Genomic DNA, 18,792 nt, shown 5'->3' with positions numbered 1-18,792 from the left:
TCTTACAATATAACTACTGCATGTTTGAATAAATAATTATTCACTTTATATAGACACATTTTATAAAAATAAAACTTAAATAAACATTGAGTTATTTTATTATTTATATTAGTAGTATTATACTCTTATTTAATGTGAATACAAAAGTAGCTGGTGGTTTCAATCTTTTTAAATCTTATTAACGATTATTAATATTATTTTATATTGAAAAATTAATTGATAATAGGATTTTTGTCATTCGGGAAAAGGGTGAAGTCATTAGTGACTAACACTGTAAATAAATTAATGTGAAAAAGGGAGGGTAGTTTCTGACAATTTTTGGACCTAGGCGAAAAATGCAAAAAGGGCTCGTATATAAGTAAAGTTTAGGTTAATGTTTCTCTAACTATGTAGTTTTGTAAAGATGCGCTTAACTGAAAAACTTAATGCTATAATTTCTATCCATGCCAGAAGCTACTTATGTAAATGCTAATTTTTAATTATAAGGAATAACTTAATTGAAGCCCTTTTATGAGTTGGACTCTAGGAAATTGCACCTCAAAACTACCCTAAGAAACGTCCCTGAAAAAAAGCAACGATTAATGAGCAATGACAATCTAGTCATCACTATGTGATAAAAAACGTATGTAAAATTCTTGTATGAACTTTTTTTTTGAAATTCAATTTTTGTCTCAACTTAGTCTAAATACAAATGAATTAAGTAAAAAATAATACTTCCTTTGTTCCTTAAAGAAGTTCACATTTGCTATTTTGGGGTGTTTTAATTGTTGTTTCAATTAATAATCTTTCTATTTATATCACAAATTTTGGACAAAATAAACTTTGTTTATCCACATATTAATATTTAAATAATGTTTATAGTCCCCACATATCTTCCACTAACTTTATTTTAACATTTTTATATTTTTTATTGTCCCAACATTTGTCCCACTAACTTTTTTAAAAAAAAATTTATAAGTTCTGACCCGGTCCATATTTTTTCTACTAACTTTTTTTTAATATTTTTTTAATGTTTATATGATCCTCATTTTCGTCCATCAAATTTATTATTCAATAAATAATATGTTTATTATCTAAAAAGTTATATTTTTCTTAATTTACGTGAATAGCTCTTATAGGAATTTCATTAGAGAAGGAATGGAGTAGGATTTTAAGAATGTAGCACAATAATTAGGCGGACATATAGAAGAACACAAATTTACTCAAGTACACCGCCAACGTATACAACTATTCTTATGGGTATTGGAATTGTACATTGTACATATCTTAAAGATTTTAGGTGGGTGCATGTATATAAAAAAAATCTTGTCACAATTGTACATGTTTTCATCTAAATTTTTTTAGATATGCAGATTGAGAAGGAAGACAGTTAAAATATTATGCATGAGATGATTAAGTCTATCCACGCACAAGTAGAAATGGACAAAGATCCAAAACTGTTTTCTATCCTATTTTAAGGGGTTATAGTTTAGATTTTCACCTTAAGAGTCCAAGTTCGAGTTTGCTTAGAACCTATCCTTAAATCCTTTTAAATTATATATATATATATATATATATATATATATATATGTATATGTATATATATATATATGTATATATATATATAGGCAAAAGTTCAGGTGAGAACTAATGATATATGAGAACCATATAAACCACAATCTCAACCGTAGAAATCATATGATTTTGATCCAATGGTCCAGAATCGCGCGCGAATTAGGATTATTATAATTTTTTCCAAAATTTTTTCATTTCTGCGATTAGGGGAATTCTGCGATTCTTCTTCTATTGCGATTGTTCGATTGTTGTTCGATTGCGATTAGCATTTTTCGATTGTTCTTTTGATCTCCAGTATTTCTGATCTCCAGGAGCGATTTCATCTCTATTCTTGTTGTGAGTTTTACTCTTGCGATTTCATTTTGTTCTGTTTTTTTATACATGAATTTCATTTGTGTAGATTAATTAGGGCATTGCGATTTTTGTGTATTTCGTTTTCTTTCGATTGTTCTTTCAATTTTCTATCTTCGATTGTTCCATCTTCGATTATTTCTTTCGATTTTGTGTATTTTCTATCTTCGATTGTTCTTTGTTTGTTGCGATTTCATCTCTATTCTTCCTGTGAGATTTGTTCTATCTTCGATTATTTCTTTCGATTTTGTGTATAGATGAATTTTCCTTCTATCTTTTGCGATTAATTAGGGCATTCCATCGTTTTTATCTTTTGCGATTTCATTTGTATGCTTTCTTGCAATTTCTTGCAATTTGATTTTCTTGCAATTTCTTGAATTGCTTTTTTTTGTATAAAATTGCTGGGAGTTTTATACAACGATCACAGTTTTTCAAACTTTGATCACAGTATCAACTCTCATTTTTTTGCTGGGAGTTTTTTGTATCAAAGCATCAACTCTCATTTGTATGCTTTTTCAAAAAACTTTGATCACAGTTTTTTTTGTATAAAACTGTGATTCTTTGATGCTTTGATGCTTTGATGCTTTTATACAACGATCACAGTTTTTCTTGCAATTTCCTGAATGATCAACCACGAATTAGGGCATCCCAACGATTGTTCTTGCTGAGAGTTCATGCTTTGATGCTTATTGGATAAAACTGTGATGCTTATTGTACAAAACTATGATGCTTTTTGTTTGTTCTTGCTGAGAGTTGATGCTTTGATGCTTATTGTATAAAACTGTGATGCTTATTGACAAAACTATGATGCTTTTGTTTGTTCTTGCTGAGAGTTGATGCTTTGATGCTTATTGTATAAAACTGTGATGCTTATTGTATAAAACTATGATGCTTTTGTTTGTTCTTGCTGAGAGTTAATGCTTTGATGCTTATTGTATAAAACTGTGATTCTTATTGTATAAAACTGTGATGCTTTTTGTTTGTTCTTGCTGAGAGTTGATGCTTTGATGCTTATTGTATAAAACTGTGATGCTTATTGACAAAACTATGATGCTTTTGTTTGTTCTTGCTGAGAATTGCTTTTTTTTGTATAAAATTGCTGAGAGTTATGCTTTTTCAAAAAACTTTGATGCTTTTTTTGTATAAAACTGTGATGCTTATTGTACAAAACTATGATGCTTTTTGTTTGTTCTTGCTGAGAGTTGATGCTTTGATGCTTATTGTATAAAACTGTGATTCTTATTGTATAAAACTGTGATGCTTTTGTTTGTTCTTGCTGAGAGTTGATGCTTTGATGCTTATTGTATAAAACTGTGATGCTTATTGTATAAAACTATGATGCTTTTGTTTGTTCTTGCTGAGAGTTAATGCTTTGATGCTTATTGTATAAAACTGTGATTCTTATTGTATAAAACTGTGATGCTTTTTGTTTGTTCTTGCTGAGAGTTGATGCTTTGATGCTTATTGTATAAAACTGTGATGCTTATTGACAAAACTATGATGCTTTTGTTTGTTCTTGCTGAGAGTTGATGCTTTGATGCTTATTGTATAAAACTGTGATGCTTATTGTATAAAACTATGATGCTTTTGTTTGTTCTTGCTGAGAGTTAATGCTTTGATGCTTATTGTATAAAACTGTGATTCTTATTGTATAAAACTTTGATGCTTTTCTTGCTGATTTTCTTGCAATTTCTTGAATTGCTTTTTTTTGTATAAAATTGCTGAGAGTTATGCTTTTTCAAAAAACTTTGATGCTTTTTTTGTATAAAACTGTGATTCTTTGATGCTTTGATGCTTTGATGCTTTTATACAACGATCACAGTTTTTCTTGCAATTTCCTGAATGATCAACCACGAATTAGGGCATCCCAACGATTGTTCTTGCTGAGAGTTGATGCTTTGATGCTTATTGTATAAAACTGTGATTCTTATTGTATAAAACTGTGATGCTTTTGTTTGTTCTTGCTGAGAGTTCATGCTTTGATGCTTATTGATAAAACTGTGATTCTTATTGTATAAAACTGTGATGCTTTTGTTTGTTCTTGCTGAGAGTTGATGCTTTGATGCTTATTGTATAAAACTGTGATGCTTATTGTACAAAAATGTGATGCTTTTGTTTGTTCTTGCTGAGAGTTGATGCTTTGATGCTTATTGTATAAAACTGTGATTCTTATTGTATAAAACTGTGATGCTTTTTGTTTGTTCTTGCTGAGAGTTGATGCTTTGATGCTTATTGTATAAAACTGTGATGCTTATTGTACAAAAATGTGATGCTTTTGTTTGTTTGATGCTTTTTTGTATAAAACTGTGATGCTTTTTCAAAAAACTTTGAAAAACTATGATGCTTTTGTTTGTTTGTTTGAAAAACTTTCAAACTGTGCTGCATAAAACTATGATGCTTTTGTTTGTTTGATGCTTTTCTATTTCAAACTGTGCTGCTTTTTCATAAAACTTTGATGCTTATTGTATAAAACTGTGATGTTCTTGTTTGTATGCTTTCTATTTCAAATCTGTGTTGTTGCATTTATTCAACACAAAATACAATACATGATACACTACCATTTCATATACAATACAAAATGCATAAAGTAATACATTTCATATGCTTTCTGTGATTTTTATACACGAGTTGTTCTTTCGATTTATACACAAGTTTTTTATTTTTGTTTATTAGAAATATGGTAGTTACTCGAAATTCTGCACAAGTTGAAGAACCAATAATAGCAGATCCTCAAGGTATGCCAAGTACACGAGGGAAAAGAATAAAAATTGTTGCCTCAAAAAAGAAAAGGTAAGTCTTGTTTAATAAGAGTACACGAGGGAAAATCAAGATAAAATGTTGCTTTCTTTTATAAAATGTGATGCTGTATTCATAAAATTGTGATGCTTCAGTGTTGAAGTAGCTACAAGAGTAGAAGAAAATCATGAAGAGGAACAACCTGTCCCGAAAACAAAAAAATCTGTTGCTTCCAAAAAGAAACAGTAAGTTTTATGTTTGTTTTTTTACAAAAACTAATGGTTTTTTGTAATGTATGCTTTTATCACATTTTTGGCTCCCAATTCACACCGAAATGTTGATCATAGTTTGCTTAAACCATTAGTTGATGTTAAGGAGATAAAAAATCTTAACTGGTGTGGTTTAGTGTTTGATAGGTTTAGAAAAGGCTTGGAGAGATGCCAAACAAAAAATTTGAAAAACATTCCTTCATGTCTAGCCATATTAGAAATTTGCTTTTACCATCGAGTTAGCTCTCTAGGTATTTTTCCATCATCAAGGTTGCCCTTAATCCAACATTGGACTTTTGAGACTTTGAAAAAAAGGGCACAACTTGAGTTGAAGTCTAGATCCTTTGGACTGGGTGATTTCGATGGAGACACATACCCAGTTTCAAAGAAATTAAGAAAAAAAATGCATGATGATGAGGTGGAGCTAGAAGAAAATGGGATGTATCTCAAGATCCCTATTCCCGATGGCTTGTTGGCATCTTCTGATCAAAAAATTCATGATACAGCTGGTGATGTAAGTAATATTATCTTTAACATTTAATTTTTTATAAAAACATCCAGTAGCAGTTTTTTATAAAAACTATAAAGTAGCAGTTTTTTATAAATTGAACTGTTTTTTATTAATATATTCTTTTTATTAAGGAGCTAATGGCAGAAGTTAGCAAGATGAAGAGGAACATGGAAATTGTTACTCAATATCATATATCAAGACTGTTGAAGTTAAAGGAAAAAGGCAATCAAGCACAAGATGTCGGACAATCATCAAACTCTCCAACACTATCACAATGGTATTCAGACCCAAAAGTGATGGAGGAGATTGATGAGATTATGAACAGGATAAGAGTTGTTAAAAGACGAACAGCTGACATCGACTTACCAAGCTTTGACCTGGGAATATCAGATCTCGAGAAAACACCTTCACCAGCACCGAAATTGATTGCCAAGAAGAGAGGAAAGAAGAAAATTTGAGATACATCTTTTGATTCCATGACAAAACTGGGATGATTCAAAAAGCAGAAAGCATTTGTAATTGTGAAGAAAACTGTGATGATTCCATGACAAAACTGTGATGATTCAAATTGTGATGAGTTTTGTTTTTGACTCAAACTGTGATACTGTGTTTTGGTAATTGTTTATTTGCCACTGAATGGAATTCTACCTCCCTGCATTTGTACATTTCTTTTTTGTTTATATATATTTCTTTCATTATTACAAAAATTTACCTCTACAAATTAATTATACAATACATCATCTTCTACCATTTTCATATATCATGTGTTACATTTATAAAACGTGTGATGCTTTCCACATAAAATCGTGATGCTTTCAACTCATGATAATAGAATCTTTCATCCTTAAATTTAAAATTAATTATAAACATGGAAATAGTAAAAATTCATAAGAAAATATTGAATCATTATCATTGAGCTTCAATTTTAATTAGTTTGCACTACATGGTAATACTAGATCTTATCCTCACATCTAAAAGAGATTATGATAATTGAACTCCAAATGACGAAATTGAGTTTCTGACTAATTGAAAGAGATTATGTAGATGAAATTGAGGCACTAATCGTGCAAGCTAGACCAGCAAAGTGGAAATTGAATGATAATGACGAAAATAAATTAGTCTACATATAACTAATTCTAACAATTACAATGTTAAAATAAATAGATATTTGTCTAAAGGCAATTATCCTCTTCATAAAATACAACCTACTAATGTTAAAATAAACAGAAAGTAATCTACATACTACTAATACTAATGATTAGACTATTTCTCTAGAGAATCGATCATAAATTAGTTTTACACTTTGTAACTGCTACACAACCCCAAATATAATTGTTCTTCTGAAGCAGGGATTCAATCATTTACCACTGTATTTCATAAAACAAGTCACCTGCAAGATTCAGTGAACAAATATAAATGTTAATGTCTAAATGTGGAAAACAGAATCGGTAGTATCACTATTTATCAAAAGAAAGTACCAACATAAAATTCAAGAGGTAACACTTTTTATATCATATTGTACTTACTTATTTTTTCTTATGTGGACACGTACGACTATTGTGACCTGCAACTTTGCCACAACTTTTACATTGTCTTTGCTTGGTCATCCTTTGCTCTTCTTCATCTTCAGTATCCTTTTGTTTTGGATCTTTTTCTTTCCTCTTGCCTTTGTTTGAGGATTGTTTAGGGTTTTGAATTGTAATTGTTTTAGGAGCTTCACAACCCAAAAACTTTTCTAACTCTTGACGTTTTGTCTTCTCAAGCCCACAATTCTTTTTTGCTAAAAGTTCAGCTGAATACAACTTCATTTTGTGCAAAAGTTCAACCAAATCATCCTCATCATCTTCTGCCAAACTAATGCATCGATGTACCTCATTCCAAACATCTCCTAAAACCCCTTTTCTAGATTCTATAGCATTATTACCATCCAATAATGTGCCATCAATATCATAGACAGGTGTTTTACTAGCATCTTTTGACCACCTTTTCAATATGTAAGGTTCTGGTATATATTTAACGCCTTTTGCATGCAAAACCCATAATACATGCTTACATAAAACTCCTACTCTTTTGAATAACTTACAACAGCAATCAACATACAATGTTTGTGCATCATACACAACTTCAAAAATTGTCCCAGTGTTGAAATGTACCACACGATACACATCCTTGCCATCTCTAACGAAATTCTTTTCAAAACCACACTCATCGCGTGCGCTAAGAATTTGTTCTTGAAAATCCTTAAAAACAACATCTGTGTAGACACTAGAAGCATGTTTTTCAAGAGGGATACGAGTCTTCAAAGGTGCAGAATATAACTTGCATTTACTATCTAGTGTTTGCATCATATAACGTTGAACATCCATTGCACTTTGAAACCTCATTTGGAGTTCAACTAATGTAAGAAATTTGTTCACAAAGTAATTGAAAAAATTGTTCTCACTTTCTGACCTAGATGTTGTTCTAAACAAACCACCCATATAAAGATCTCTAAAATATGCGGGCACCCACATTTCTCTAATATCATACATACTATTCAACCAGTCATTATTTCTTAAATTAGCATGCTCATAATCCGACATCATTTTTGACCACTGATCTTCAAATTCATGGGGCTCATTATCCCTATTATATACAAGTCTATTAATTCTTCTTAAAAACTCATCATCATTACGTAACTCAATAGAAACTTTATCAGTTAGTTTCTTCATTATATGCCAACAACAGAATTTATGAACAGACTTGTCAAAAACATTGGGTAGAGCAATTTTTATGGCTGGATCTTGGTCTGTTATAATGGAATCTGGTTGTTTACCATTCATTGCCCTCAAAAAAGATTCAAATAACCAAGTATAAGAAGATACATCTTCCCTACTAATAAGACCGACAGCAAAAGTAACACATTTTTTGTGATGGTCAACACCCGTGAAAGGAACAAAAATTTGATTATACTTGTTAGTACCATAAGTAGCATCCACAGATATCGAATCACCAAACAATGAATAGTTTCTCCTACTAATACCATCAGCCCAAATTGCCTTCGATAGAGATTTAGTATCATCAACCTCAAAATCAAAAAAAAAACTAGGTGAAATTTCTTTCTTCTTAACAAACATTTCCACAAACATTTGCCCATCAGATTCATTAATAAAACACTTTAAATCCCTATAAAAGTTTTTAAAGTTATCAAGTGAAGCACCTACTTTCAAATAACTTCCTACTTGTTCTTTCCACATCCTATATGAACTTGTTGGACCTTTATTCAAGTTCAAATTGTTCATAATGTATCTTTTTTGTCCACTATTTAAACTAGATGACCCTTTTAAATGTTGCCTAGAAATAGGTGAGGCAAGAATGTGGCTATGGGCTTCAATAAACTTAAAAACCCAATATTTACCCTCTTTAGTCCTTTGAAAAACAATTTTAGCATAACAATCTTCACGAGTTACAAGCCTTCTTCTTAATGCACCTAATTTCTCTTTCCTCATCCCTTGTTTATTACACAAATAGTATTTAGATGTAACAACACCTTTATAGACTTTCTTAGTCCCTGATCTAATGTCAAAACCACAAGCCTTAGCATATGTTTCATAGAATTTCACCCCTTCTTCTAATGAATCAAAAGTCATATGCAGTACTGGTATCAGATTTTTCTCACAATGAGGGATGAACTGTTTACGATTAAGGTTATGAGTAGGTGTACCCTGAAACACAATACCAGCAACATTGTTTTCAACAGAAAGCAACACGTTTTCAACATAAAGTAACACATTTCCAACACAAATTAACACCAAATGTATTATTATCGTCATAAATAAACTTACATATAAATGTTCACTTAAAGAAGTGGGTGTTAAAATCACAGTTTGTAAGGGTTCCATATGCTCAGTTAAAGATGTTCCAGCCTTATCATTATTATCTTGCACTGCAACCTAAAGCAAAAAGTAAGACATTTTGTGTAAAAATCATCACAATTCCTACCCAAAAGTAACACTGCGTATTATTGATAAAATAAAGACTTACTATGAGTTGACTTGAAGAATTTGCATTATCACAAAGGTTAGAAGTGGTTGTAAAAGTCACAGTTTGTAAGGGTTCCATATGCTCAGTTAAAGATGTTCCAGCCTTATCATTATTATCTTGCAATGCAACCTAAAGCAAAAAGAAAGACATTTACGATGTTGTGTAAAAAGTAAGACATTTTGTTTAAAAATCAAAAATTTTTGCATTGTTATCATGAGTTTTATTGCGTATTATTGATAAATAGTTTTCGTGTTGAATTCGAAGAGAAAGAACGAATGAATTTTGTGTTGAATAAATGTAACTCAGATTTAATTTAGAAAGCATCAATGTTTTATACAAAAAGCATCTAAGTTTTTTGTAAAAAGCAGCACAGTTTGAAGTAGAAAGCATCAAACAAACAAAAACATCACAGTTTTATAAAAAAGCATCAAAGCATCTAAGTTTTTTGTAAAAAGCAGCAGAGTTTGAGATAGATAGAGGCTTACCATGAGTTCACTTGAAGAATTTGCATCACCAAGGCTAGTAGTGCTAACACAAATTTAACCAAAAAGCAACACCTTTTATTGAAAAAGGAACACTATTCTTACAATCATAAAATTAAGCAAAAACAAAATTCAAAGCACTATAAACAGACCACAAAAATGAAAGCACTACAATAATACATTATTATACATTATTCCTAGAATAATACAAGTTAAATATAGGTGAATTACAGACCATAAATTGCAGACCATAATACCAGTTACAAATTGATGCAAACATTTCCAATAGGAGTGTATAATAGACCTTAAATTGATGAGAATACAGCAAATGGATGAAACTAAGCATAAACTAACAACAAATTTATACAAACTATAATCCAAAACCCTCTGAAATTGCCTCAGGAAAATCGCAACTTAATGAAATAGCCTCTGAAAATCACCTCTGAAATTTTGCAGATTGATGTGTAGTAGAACTTAAAGTATAATAGAATTTAATGAAAATCGCCTCTGAAAAATCATCACAATTCCTACCCAAAAGTAACACTGTGCATATACTTTACTGCGTATTATTGATAAAATAAAGACTTACTATGAGTTGACTTGAAGAATTTGCATTATCACAAAGGTTAGAAGTGGTTGTAAAAGTCACAGTTTGTAAGGGTTCCATATGCTCAGTTAAAGATGTTCCAGCCTTATCATTATTATCTTGCAATGCAACCTAAAGCAAAAAGAAAGACATTTACGATTTTGTGTAAAAAGTAAGACATTTTGTTTAAAAATCAAAAATTTTTGCATTGTTATCATGAGTTTTATTGCGTATTATTGATAAATAGTTTTCGTGTTGAATTCGAAGAGAAAGAACGAATGAATTTTGTGTTGAATAAATGTAACTCAGATTTAATTTAGAAAGCATCAATGTTTTATACAAAAAGCATCTAAGTTTTTTGTAAAAAGCAGCAGAGTTTGAGATAGAAAATATCAAACAGTTTTATACTTTTATTGCGTATTATTGATAAATAGAGGCTTACCTTGAGTTCACTTGAAAAATTTGCATCACCAAGGTTAGTAGCGCTAATTTCTTCAATTTCATCCTAAAACATAATCCATAACACAAATTTAACCAAAAAGCAACACCTTTTATTGAAAAAGGAACACTATTCTTACAATCATACAATTAAGCAAAAACAAAATTCAAAGCACTATAAACAGACCACAAAAATGAAAGCACTACAATAATACAAGTTAAATATAGATGAATTACAGACCATAAATTGCAGAACCTAAAGAAAAAAGAAAGACATTTACGATTTTGTGTAAAAAGTAAGACATTTTGTTTAAAAAATCAAAAATTTTTGCATTGTTATCATGAGTTTTATTGCGTATTATTGATAAATAGTTTTCGTGTTGAATTCGAAGAGAAAGAACGAATGAATTTTGTGTTGAATAAATGTAACTCAGATTTAATTTAGAAAGCATCAATGTTTTATACAAAAAGCATCTAAGTTTTTTGTAAAAAGCAGCACAGTTTGAAGTAGAAAGCATCAAACAAACAAAAACATCACAGTTTTATAAAAAAGCATCAAAGTTTTTTGTAAAAAGCAGCAGAGTTTGAGATAGAAAGTATCAAACAGTTTTATACTTTTATTGCGTATTATTGATAAATAGAGGCTTACCATGAGTTCACTTGAAGAATTTGCATCACCAAGGTTAGTAGTGCTAATTTCTTCAATTTCATCCTAAAACATAATCCATAACACAAATTTAACCAAAAAGCAACACCTTTTATTGAAAAAGGAACACTATTCTTACAATCATACAATTAAGCAAAAACAAAATTCAAAGCACTATAAACAGACCACAAAAATGAAAGCACTACAATAATACAAGTTAAATATAGATGAATTACAGACCATATATTGCCACGGGGTTTACAACCCGTTCTGATATCGGATCTGCTCGTTCAGCCCCCGATTTGCTGGACCGGTCTGCTACTAATACCATTGGTAGTGCTGCGGCTCCGGCTGTGGGGCGTGGGCGGGGGAAGGGTGGTGAGGAGGAGGAAGAAGAGGAAGGAGAGGATAAAGGCTATGATGAGAATCAGAAATTTGATGAATTCGAGGGAAATGATGTCGGATTGTTTGCTTCGGCCGAGTATGATGAGGATGATAGAGAGGCATATGCTGTGTGGGAGGAGATTGATAAGACGATGGATTCAAGGAGAAAGGACAAGAGGGAAGCTAGGTTAAAGGAAGAGATTGAGAAGTACAGGGCGTCAAACCCTAAGATTACGGAACAGTTTGCTGATCTAAAGAGAAAATTGCATACTTTGTCTGCGGAGGAATGGGATAGTATACCAGAGATTGGGGATTATTCATTGAGGAATAAGAAGAAGAGGTTTGAGAGTTTTGTGCCTGTGCCCGATACTCTTCTTGAGAAGGCTAGGCAGGAGAAAGAGCATGTTACAGCTCTTGATCCTAAGAGTAGAGCTGTTGGTGGGACGGAGACACCTTGGGCACAGACTCCTGTTACTGATCTGACTGCTGTTGGTGAAGGTAGGGGTACTGTGTTATCATTGAAGCTTGATAGGTTATCTGATTCTGTGTCGGGGCAGACAGTTGTTGATCCTAAAGGTTATTTGACTGATCTTAAGAGTATGAAGATTACTCTTAAGATCATACAATATAAGCAAAAACATAATCCGTAACACAAATTTAACCAAAAAGCAACACCTTTTATTGAAAAAGGAACACAATTCTTTGCAATCATACAATATAAGCAAAAACAAAATTCAAAGCACTTCCAGAATACACTATTATACATTATTTCTACTTTCTTCAAAGCACTTCCAGAATACAAAATTCAAAAACAAAAACAAAAATGAAAGCACTTCCAGAATACACTATTATACATTATTTCTACAATAACACAAGTTAAATGTAGGTGAATAACAGACCATAAATCGCAGACCATAATACCAGTTTCAAATTGATACAAACATTTTCAATAGGAGTGTATAATAGATCTTAAATTGATGAGAATACAGCAAAATGGATGAAACTAAGCATAAACTAACGAAAAATTTATACTAACCATAATCCAAACCCCTCTGAAATCGCCTCAGGAAAATCGCAATTTAATGAAATCGCCTCTGAAAATAAGCAGAAATCGAACTTAATGAATTCGCAAGATGATAGATCTTAATGAAAATCGCAAGATGATGAAGTTGCAGCTTAATGAAATCAATTTTCGTGAAGATTTGCAGCAAAAAAAAATCAAAATCGCAGCAATTTTGGCAGAGAAATCGCAGGGCAAAACGAAGGTGAAGAGTCAGAATGAGAAATGTTCCTTATGCCCGAAAATGCCCTTAATGAATAAGCCTTACATTATCAGCCGTCAGATTTGATCTAATGGCTCAGATTTTAGTTTACATGGTTCTCATATAAGGTTAGTTCTCACCTGAACTCAACCCTATATATATATATGTATATATATATATATATATATATATATATATATATATATATATATATATATATATATATATATATATATATATATATATATATATATATATATATATATATATATATATATATATATATATATATATATATATATATATATATATATATATATATATATATATATATATATATATATATATAGAGAGAGAGAGAGAGAGAGAGAGAAAGAGAGAGAGAGAGGAGAGAGAGAGAGAGAGAGAGATGTTCAAATGTGACCCAACTCTGAAATCCGATCCAAAATTGAAAGTTATTTGACCCGATAATGCATATCCTTTATAGATTTATTGAACCGACATTACCTGAATTGATTGACAACCGAAAATGGGAAACTGATTTCGAACTGCGATCGATTTTTATAATCGACATGTAACCGTTAACATAAATTACCCAAACAATAGTGACCGAATCGAGTCATATCCGACCTGTATCATGCTCGAAACCGAACTCAACCTAGCTAGAACCAACTTAACCCGAACCAATTTTTAATCGAACTGCTGTAAACCTTAACCAATTTCTAATATAGAAGTATGATCAACTCATATTCAATCATCTTATTAGTTAATCTAATAAAGTGATAAGTATTTCATAAATTAAATTTTAAAAATACATGGTTTTATATATTTAGAGTAAATAATCAATGATTAATGTCTAATAAACTATTTTTACTCAAATTGGATGAAAAATAATAGAACTTTAATTTTAATTTACAGTCAAACAAATAAAAGTAACAAAGTAATAAATACTAATTGATTTGCATTTTAACTATTTCCCTTAGGTAAAGAGAATATTGTCATGAATAAAAAATGACTAGCAACTTAATGTGACATTGACTCGATCGATAGTAATTAGTAACTCGTAGATGAATTCTACTTCAAAAAAAAATACCCGGATTCGATCTGTACCCGATAAACTGAACCAATTGTTAACCTATAACAACCCGAGACCGATTGACACTCGACTCGAACTTTAACCGATACCGAACTGATGCAAACCTGATAGCTCGAATAACTGATCTTCAACCAAACCGTGACTAACCGACCCGACCCGATTACCCGAATGAACACCTATACTTCCTCATTTGCTTTCTCCCTATTTGTGTCCTTTTTCAAGTGTTTTACACAACTTCCTCTAGACCCTTCCTTCAGCTTCAGTGAACCACTTTCTGTTCACCATCATTTTTAATTTAATTGATGCTTCGTTTTTGATTTTCGAATAAAAGATTCAATTTTTTTACTTAGGTTGTTCAAACGAAAAAATAGGGATCTTTTTGATTGAAAATTTAGTTTGATTGAAAATTTATGGTTTTCATTTATTTTTGGGTATGAATTTAATTTTCGGGATTTTGTGTAGATTCACCATTAATCTAGGGTTTTTGTGAAAATTTAGGGTTAGTTTAGTTTCGTTATTAATTAATGCGAATTTAGGGTTTTCGTCGAAGGTTAATCACTACCGTCATCCAGTGTGGGTGAAAGGTTCATATTACAGTCGGATGAAGCCAAAAATTGTAGAAAAAGAAAAAAAATACAAATAAAGTAGGTCTATAAATTAAAATGGAAAGTTAACATTAGAGAGGAAGACATCAAAAACTATATGCAGGTAATCCATCAATTTCGATTCTTAATTTTTGAAAATATATGTATTTCTTTTGGGTTTTGTTGGGTTTCTTAATTTTGTTAGTAAGTTTTAGTTTTTGAAAAAATATTAAATCCTGATTATATTTTAAGATTTTAGATCATTTTGGTGTATATGTTATGGTTGTTGAATCTCAAGCAACCATATGAATAGGGAAGATAGGGAGAAAGGAAGAAATTTAGAACAGGAGGAGAAGATTGTTTTATTTCATTATATTTTATCCACTCTAATACAACATTGTGTCCCCTTTTATACTACTAAGACTATCAAAAACACCCATTTATAACTAATCATATTTTACTATCAAATATACCTATAACATACTTTCCCCCATCAAGAGACTTGTCCTCATGTTTATGTTAAGAAATCTAAACAAAAATACAAGACAACTTTTAACTAAAACTAAACACTACAAAAAATGCCCAAAATAGTGAGAAATGAAGTAAGATCAATATTGGTAATTTCTCATTCCATGCTAAAGGAGTTCGAGCACCAGATTTGAAACTCATTATTAGTCGAATCTTCTTTGCCAAGAAAAAGAGCAAGCAACATCATTTGTGTTAAAAATTGTGCTACAGTACTTCCATTTTCCCCAACACTTGCTTGAATTTTAAGAGTAACATTGTGATTTTGAGACTCGGATTGTTGATAATAATCAAGTAATAAGGCATCTTTATTGTACTTATTCACTACTTCATGAATAAAACTAAAAATATGCATAGAAATCTTCCGTTTCTTGATTTTTAACAACCAAAGTGGGTTAAGCACTACTTTATTATATTCTGCCCAATTTTTTCTCTTTTTCTTGTACATCTCATATCTTCTTTTAACCTTCTTGGAGCTTGATTACACTCTTGACAAAGTACCCCATTGACGAGTTTCTCTTAACAGATTCTTAGTTTGGAGAATAGATCTTTCAATAAAATGAACTTCAAGAATTTCCCCATATGTTGAAAATAAATTTTCAGGTTCAATTGCCACAAAACATTCATGATTTTTAACTAAATCATATTCACTCATGTCATTAATCACACAATTAAACCAAATCACCATCCATATGAACAATGCTTTTAGAACCCAACTTACTTTTTGCACATGAATTCATATGATCAACATTTAAAGAATCTTATTTATGTTGGCAATCACATAATTATTTGCTTGGTCATATACTATAATAAATCCCCAATTATCATTATTATTATGTTGGCAATTATGTTAGTATATACTCCAATTGCTGATTCTATGACATTTCATTTTGCTCATACTACTCCTCATAATAAGACATCAAACAAAAAGCAAATTTCAGGTACCAAAAGAACTTCACACTACTTTTGTGATCATTGCAAAATTAGTGGTCATTTTATGGAACGTTGTTTTAAAATTCATGGCTATCCCAAACATACCAAATCTCATAACCGAAAAGTTGCTGCCACTGCTTCCACCTTAATTGATGATTCCTCTACTATTCTAGATAACACTGGATTTACCAATACACAAATCAATGCCATTTTATCCTTACTCAACAAATAAAAATCCAATGATATTAATCATCCAGACTATTCACCTCTTCTTGATGTTGCACATCTAGCATGTACTTTTTCTCTCTTTTCTAAACTTGATGTGTATGGGTGGATTATAAACAGTGGTGCTACAGACCACATGTGCAACTCAATTCATTCCTTTTTACATCTAAAAGATCTCTCTGGCCATAATCATTATACCATACCTAATGGTACCATTGTACGTGTGACTATGGCAGGAGATGTGAAATTACATGATGATATCATCCTCAAGAATGTTTTATATGTACCTCAATTTCGGTTCAATTTAATTTCGGTGCAACGTCTTTGCCATGATAACAATGTTTCTTTATTATTTACTCATAACATGTGTATGATTCAGGCCCCTTCGATGACAAGACCCATGAGTCTTGGTAAAATTGTTCATGGACTATACTGCATTTCAAAGCCTACTACAACTCAACATAAACCTACAAATGCATTTTTTTAAAGCTTCTATTGCAACTACTGTAAATGAATCTTCTATGGATGACTTAGCCAAGTTATGACATTTAAGACTTGATCATGCTTCTATCACTAGATTACAATTACTTTTTCCTTCTATTGATTTCAAGAATTTCAAGAATAATAGCATTTGTACTATTTGCCCCAAATCTAGACAACATAGGCTTTGTTTCCCTAAAAGCTCTACAAAGTCTAATTTTCCTTTTCAATTAAAACATATTGATGTATGGGGAACTTACTCCACTAGCACTTATAATTCTTGTATTTATTTCCTTACCATTGTTGATGATTTTACCTGTTGTACTTGGCTTTATTTGATGCGGCAAAAATCAGACTCGGTTACATACATTTGGCAATTTGTTGAATATGTAGAAACTCAACTCTCTAAAAAAATTCTATGTATCCGTTTTGACAATGCCAAAGAACTTAGTAAAGGTGTAATATTACAATTTTATCTCAGCAAAGGTATCATACGTCAAAAGAGCTGTCCCGATACACCACAACAAAATGGTGTCGTTGAACCCAAACACCAACATCTTCTTGAAACAGCTCGTGCCCTTCATTTCTAATCCAATTTACCCCTTATCCTTTGGGGATATTTTGTTTTATGTGCATGTTATCTTATAAGTAGAATGCCATTACCCTCATTAAAACATATCTTACCCTATGAAAAACTCTATGGCCATCCTCTGACAATCAACATCTTAGAACATTTGGTTGTTTATGTTTTATTTCCACTTTTAAACAAGAAAGAAAAAAATTACAACCTAAATCTAATCTTTGCATTTTTCTTGGGTATCCATTTGCACAAAAAGTTTACAAGGTCTACAATCTCCAGACCAAACAGATATAGTTTCTAGGGACTTTATATTCTATGAGAAACACTTTCCTTACCATCATACAAACAAAAAACCTATACCCTTTTATCTTCCTACCTATACACCTATTCCACATGACCCAACACCTCTTAGTTTTTAGCAATCTCACACGCCAACTCCCTCTCCATTACACATTTTTCATACACCAAACCCAACACATATAGTAGATAGTATACCTACACCTACTTTATCTTCATCCTATGACACTAACACTACTTTACCACCTACTCTTACTTTATTATCAAACAACACACCATTTCAAAATTCCTTTACTCCCTTTACTAAAACCCTACATCTACTTCCTCATAATAATTCCAAACCCATTTCCCAACCATCCCTTTCAATTTCTACCCCACCCTCTTTATCCCCATCTACTTTACCCAGTCCACCTCAAGACCCTTCTCTTGTTGTGGACCTTTTCTCTTACCTATTACCTTTACCTTCTCCCATATGCAAATCTTCTAGAATTTCCAAACCACTATCTCACTTGAATGACTACATTTGCAACTTCACAAATCATTGGTGCAATCTTGTACAACATGATCAGTTACCCGCACACCATCTCGCCTTACTTGCTAATCACTCTCTTTATAAAGAACCTTCTTCATACAAAGAAGCTTCTACAGACCCTTTATGGCTCAAAGCTATGCATAAAGAACTCTTAGCTCTAAACAAAAATAGTACATGGGATCTTGTAACTCTTCCTCTAGGAAAGAAAGCTATTGGTTGTAAGTGGGTTTATAGAATCAAACTAAATGCTGATGGTTCTTTGAAACGTTTCAAAGCTCAGCTTGTTGCCAAGGGCTAC

At 31.4% G+C, this 18,792-nt stretch overlaps 3 protein-coding genes across 4 annotated transcripts; 2 read left to right on the top strand and 1 right to left on the bottom strand.

The window, feature by feature from the left end:
• The first annotated feature begins 2,706 nt into the window (after positions 1-2,706).
• Positions 2,707-6,152, top strand: LOC130826217 (uncharacterized). Of its 2 annotated transcripts, none has more exons than XM_057691802.1 (4): positions 2,707-4,695; positions 4,797-4,886; positions 5,058-5,424; positions 5,553-6,152. In XM_057691802.1, exons 1-4 carry the CDS (start codon positions 4,583-4,585, stop codon positions 5,877-5,879), a joined length of 897 nt encoding a protein of 298 aa, XP_057547785.1. In that variant the 5' UTR covers positions 2,707-4,582; the 3' UTR covers positions 5,880-6,152. The 2 variants fall into 2 exon arrangements, with proteins under 2 accessions (XP_057547785.1, XP_057547786.1); XM_057691803.1 differs by having other exon boundaries at positions 4,647-4,695; positions 5,048-5,424.
• A 630-nt stretch (positions 6,153-6,782) lies between these two features.
• On the bottom strand, positions 6,783-11,741 carry LOC130824863 (protein FAR1-RELATED SEQUENCE 5-like). Its single transcript, XM_057689881.1, has 9 exons — positions 11,736-11,741; positions 11,600-11,662; positions 11,138-11,206; positions 10,955-11,017; positions 10,516-10,644; positions 9,445-9,573; positions 9,246-9,353; positions 6,986-9,125; positions 6,783-6,811 (listed from the first exon to the last, which is right to left on the bottom strand). Exons 1-9 carry the CDS (start codon positions 11,739-11,741, stop codon positions 6,783-6,785), a joined length of 2,736 nt encoding a protein of 911 aa, XP_057545864.1.
• Positions 11,742-11,823: 82 nt separating this feature from the next.
• LOC130824862 (protein STABILIZED1-like) lies at positions 11,824-12,630 on the top strand. Its single transcript, XM_057689880.1, has one exon. It carries the CDS (start codon positions 11,824-11,826, stop codon positions 12,628-12,630), a length of 807 nt encoding a protein of 268 aa, XP_057545863.1.
• Positions 12,631-18,792: the final 6,162 nt, after the last annotated feature.

The sequence above is a fragment of the Amaranthus tricolor genome, chromosome 10, assembly GCF_026212465.1.
Source record: "Amaranthus tricolor cultivar Red isolate AtriRed21 chromosome 10, ASM2621246v1, whole genome shotgun sequence".
NCBI classification, from domain to species: Eukaryota; Viridiplantae; Streptophyta; class Magnoliopsida; order Caryophyllales; family Amaranthaceae; genus Amaranthus; species Amaranthus tricolor.
This window is presented reverse-complemented; position numbering and strand designations above follow the sequence as displayed.

Coding starts and splice junctions, on each gene's coding strand:
- LOC130826217 (XM_057691802.1), top strand. CDS start 4,583: ATGGTAGTTACTCGAAATTCTGCACAAGTTGAAGAACCAATAATAGCA. Junction 4,696..4,796: donor GTTGCCTCAAAAAAGAAAAG/GTAAGTCTTGTT, acceptor GTGATGCTTCAG/TGTTGAAGTAGCTACAAGAG. Junction 5,425..5,552: donor TTCATGATACAGCTGGTGAT/GTAAGTAATATT, acceptor CTTTTTATTAAG/GAGCTAATGGCAGAAGTTAG.
- LOC130824863 (XM_057689881.1), bottom strand. Junction 11,207..11,599: donor ATTCTTCAAGTGAACTCATG/GTAAGCCTCTAT, acceptor TTTTTTCTTTAG/GTTCTGCAATTTATGGTCTG. Junction 6,812..6,985: donor AAGTTGTGGCAAAGTTGCAG/GTCACAATAGTC, acceptor TGAATCTTGCAG/GTGACTTGTTTTATGAAATA.
- LOC130824862 (XM_057689880.1), top strand. CDS start 11,824: ATGAATTACAGACCATATATTGCCACGGGGTTTACAACCCGTTCTGAT.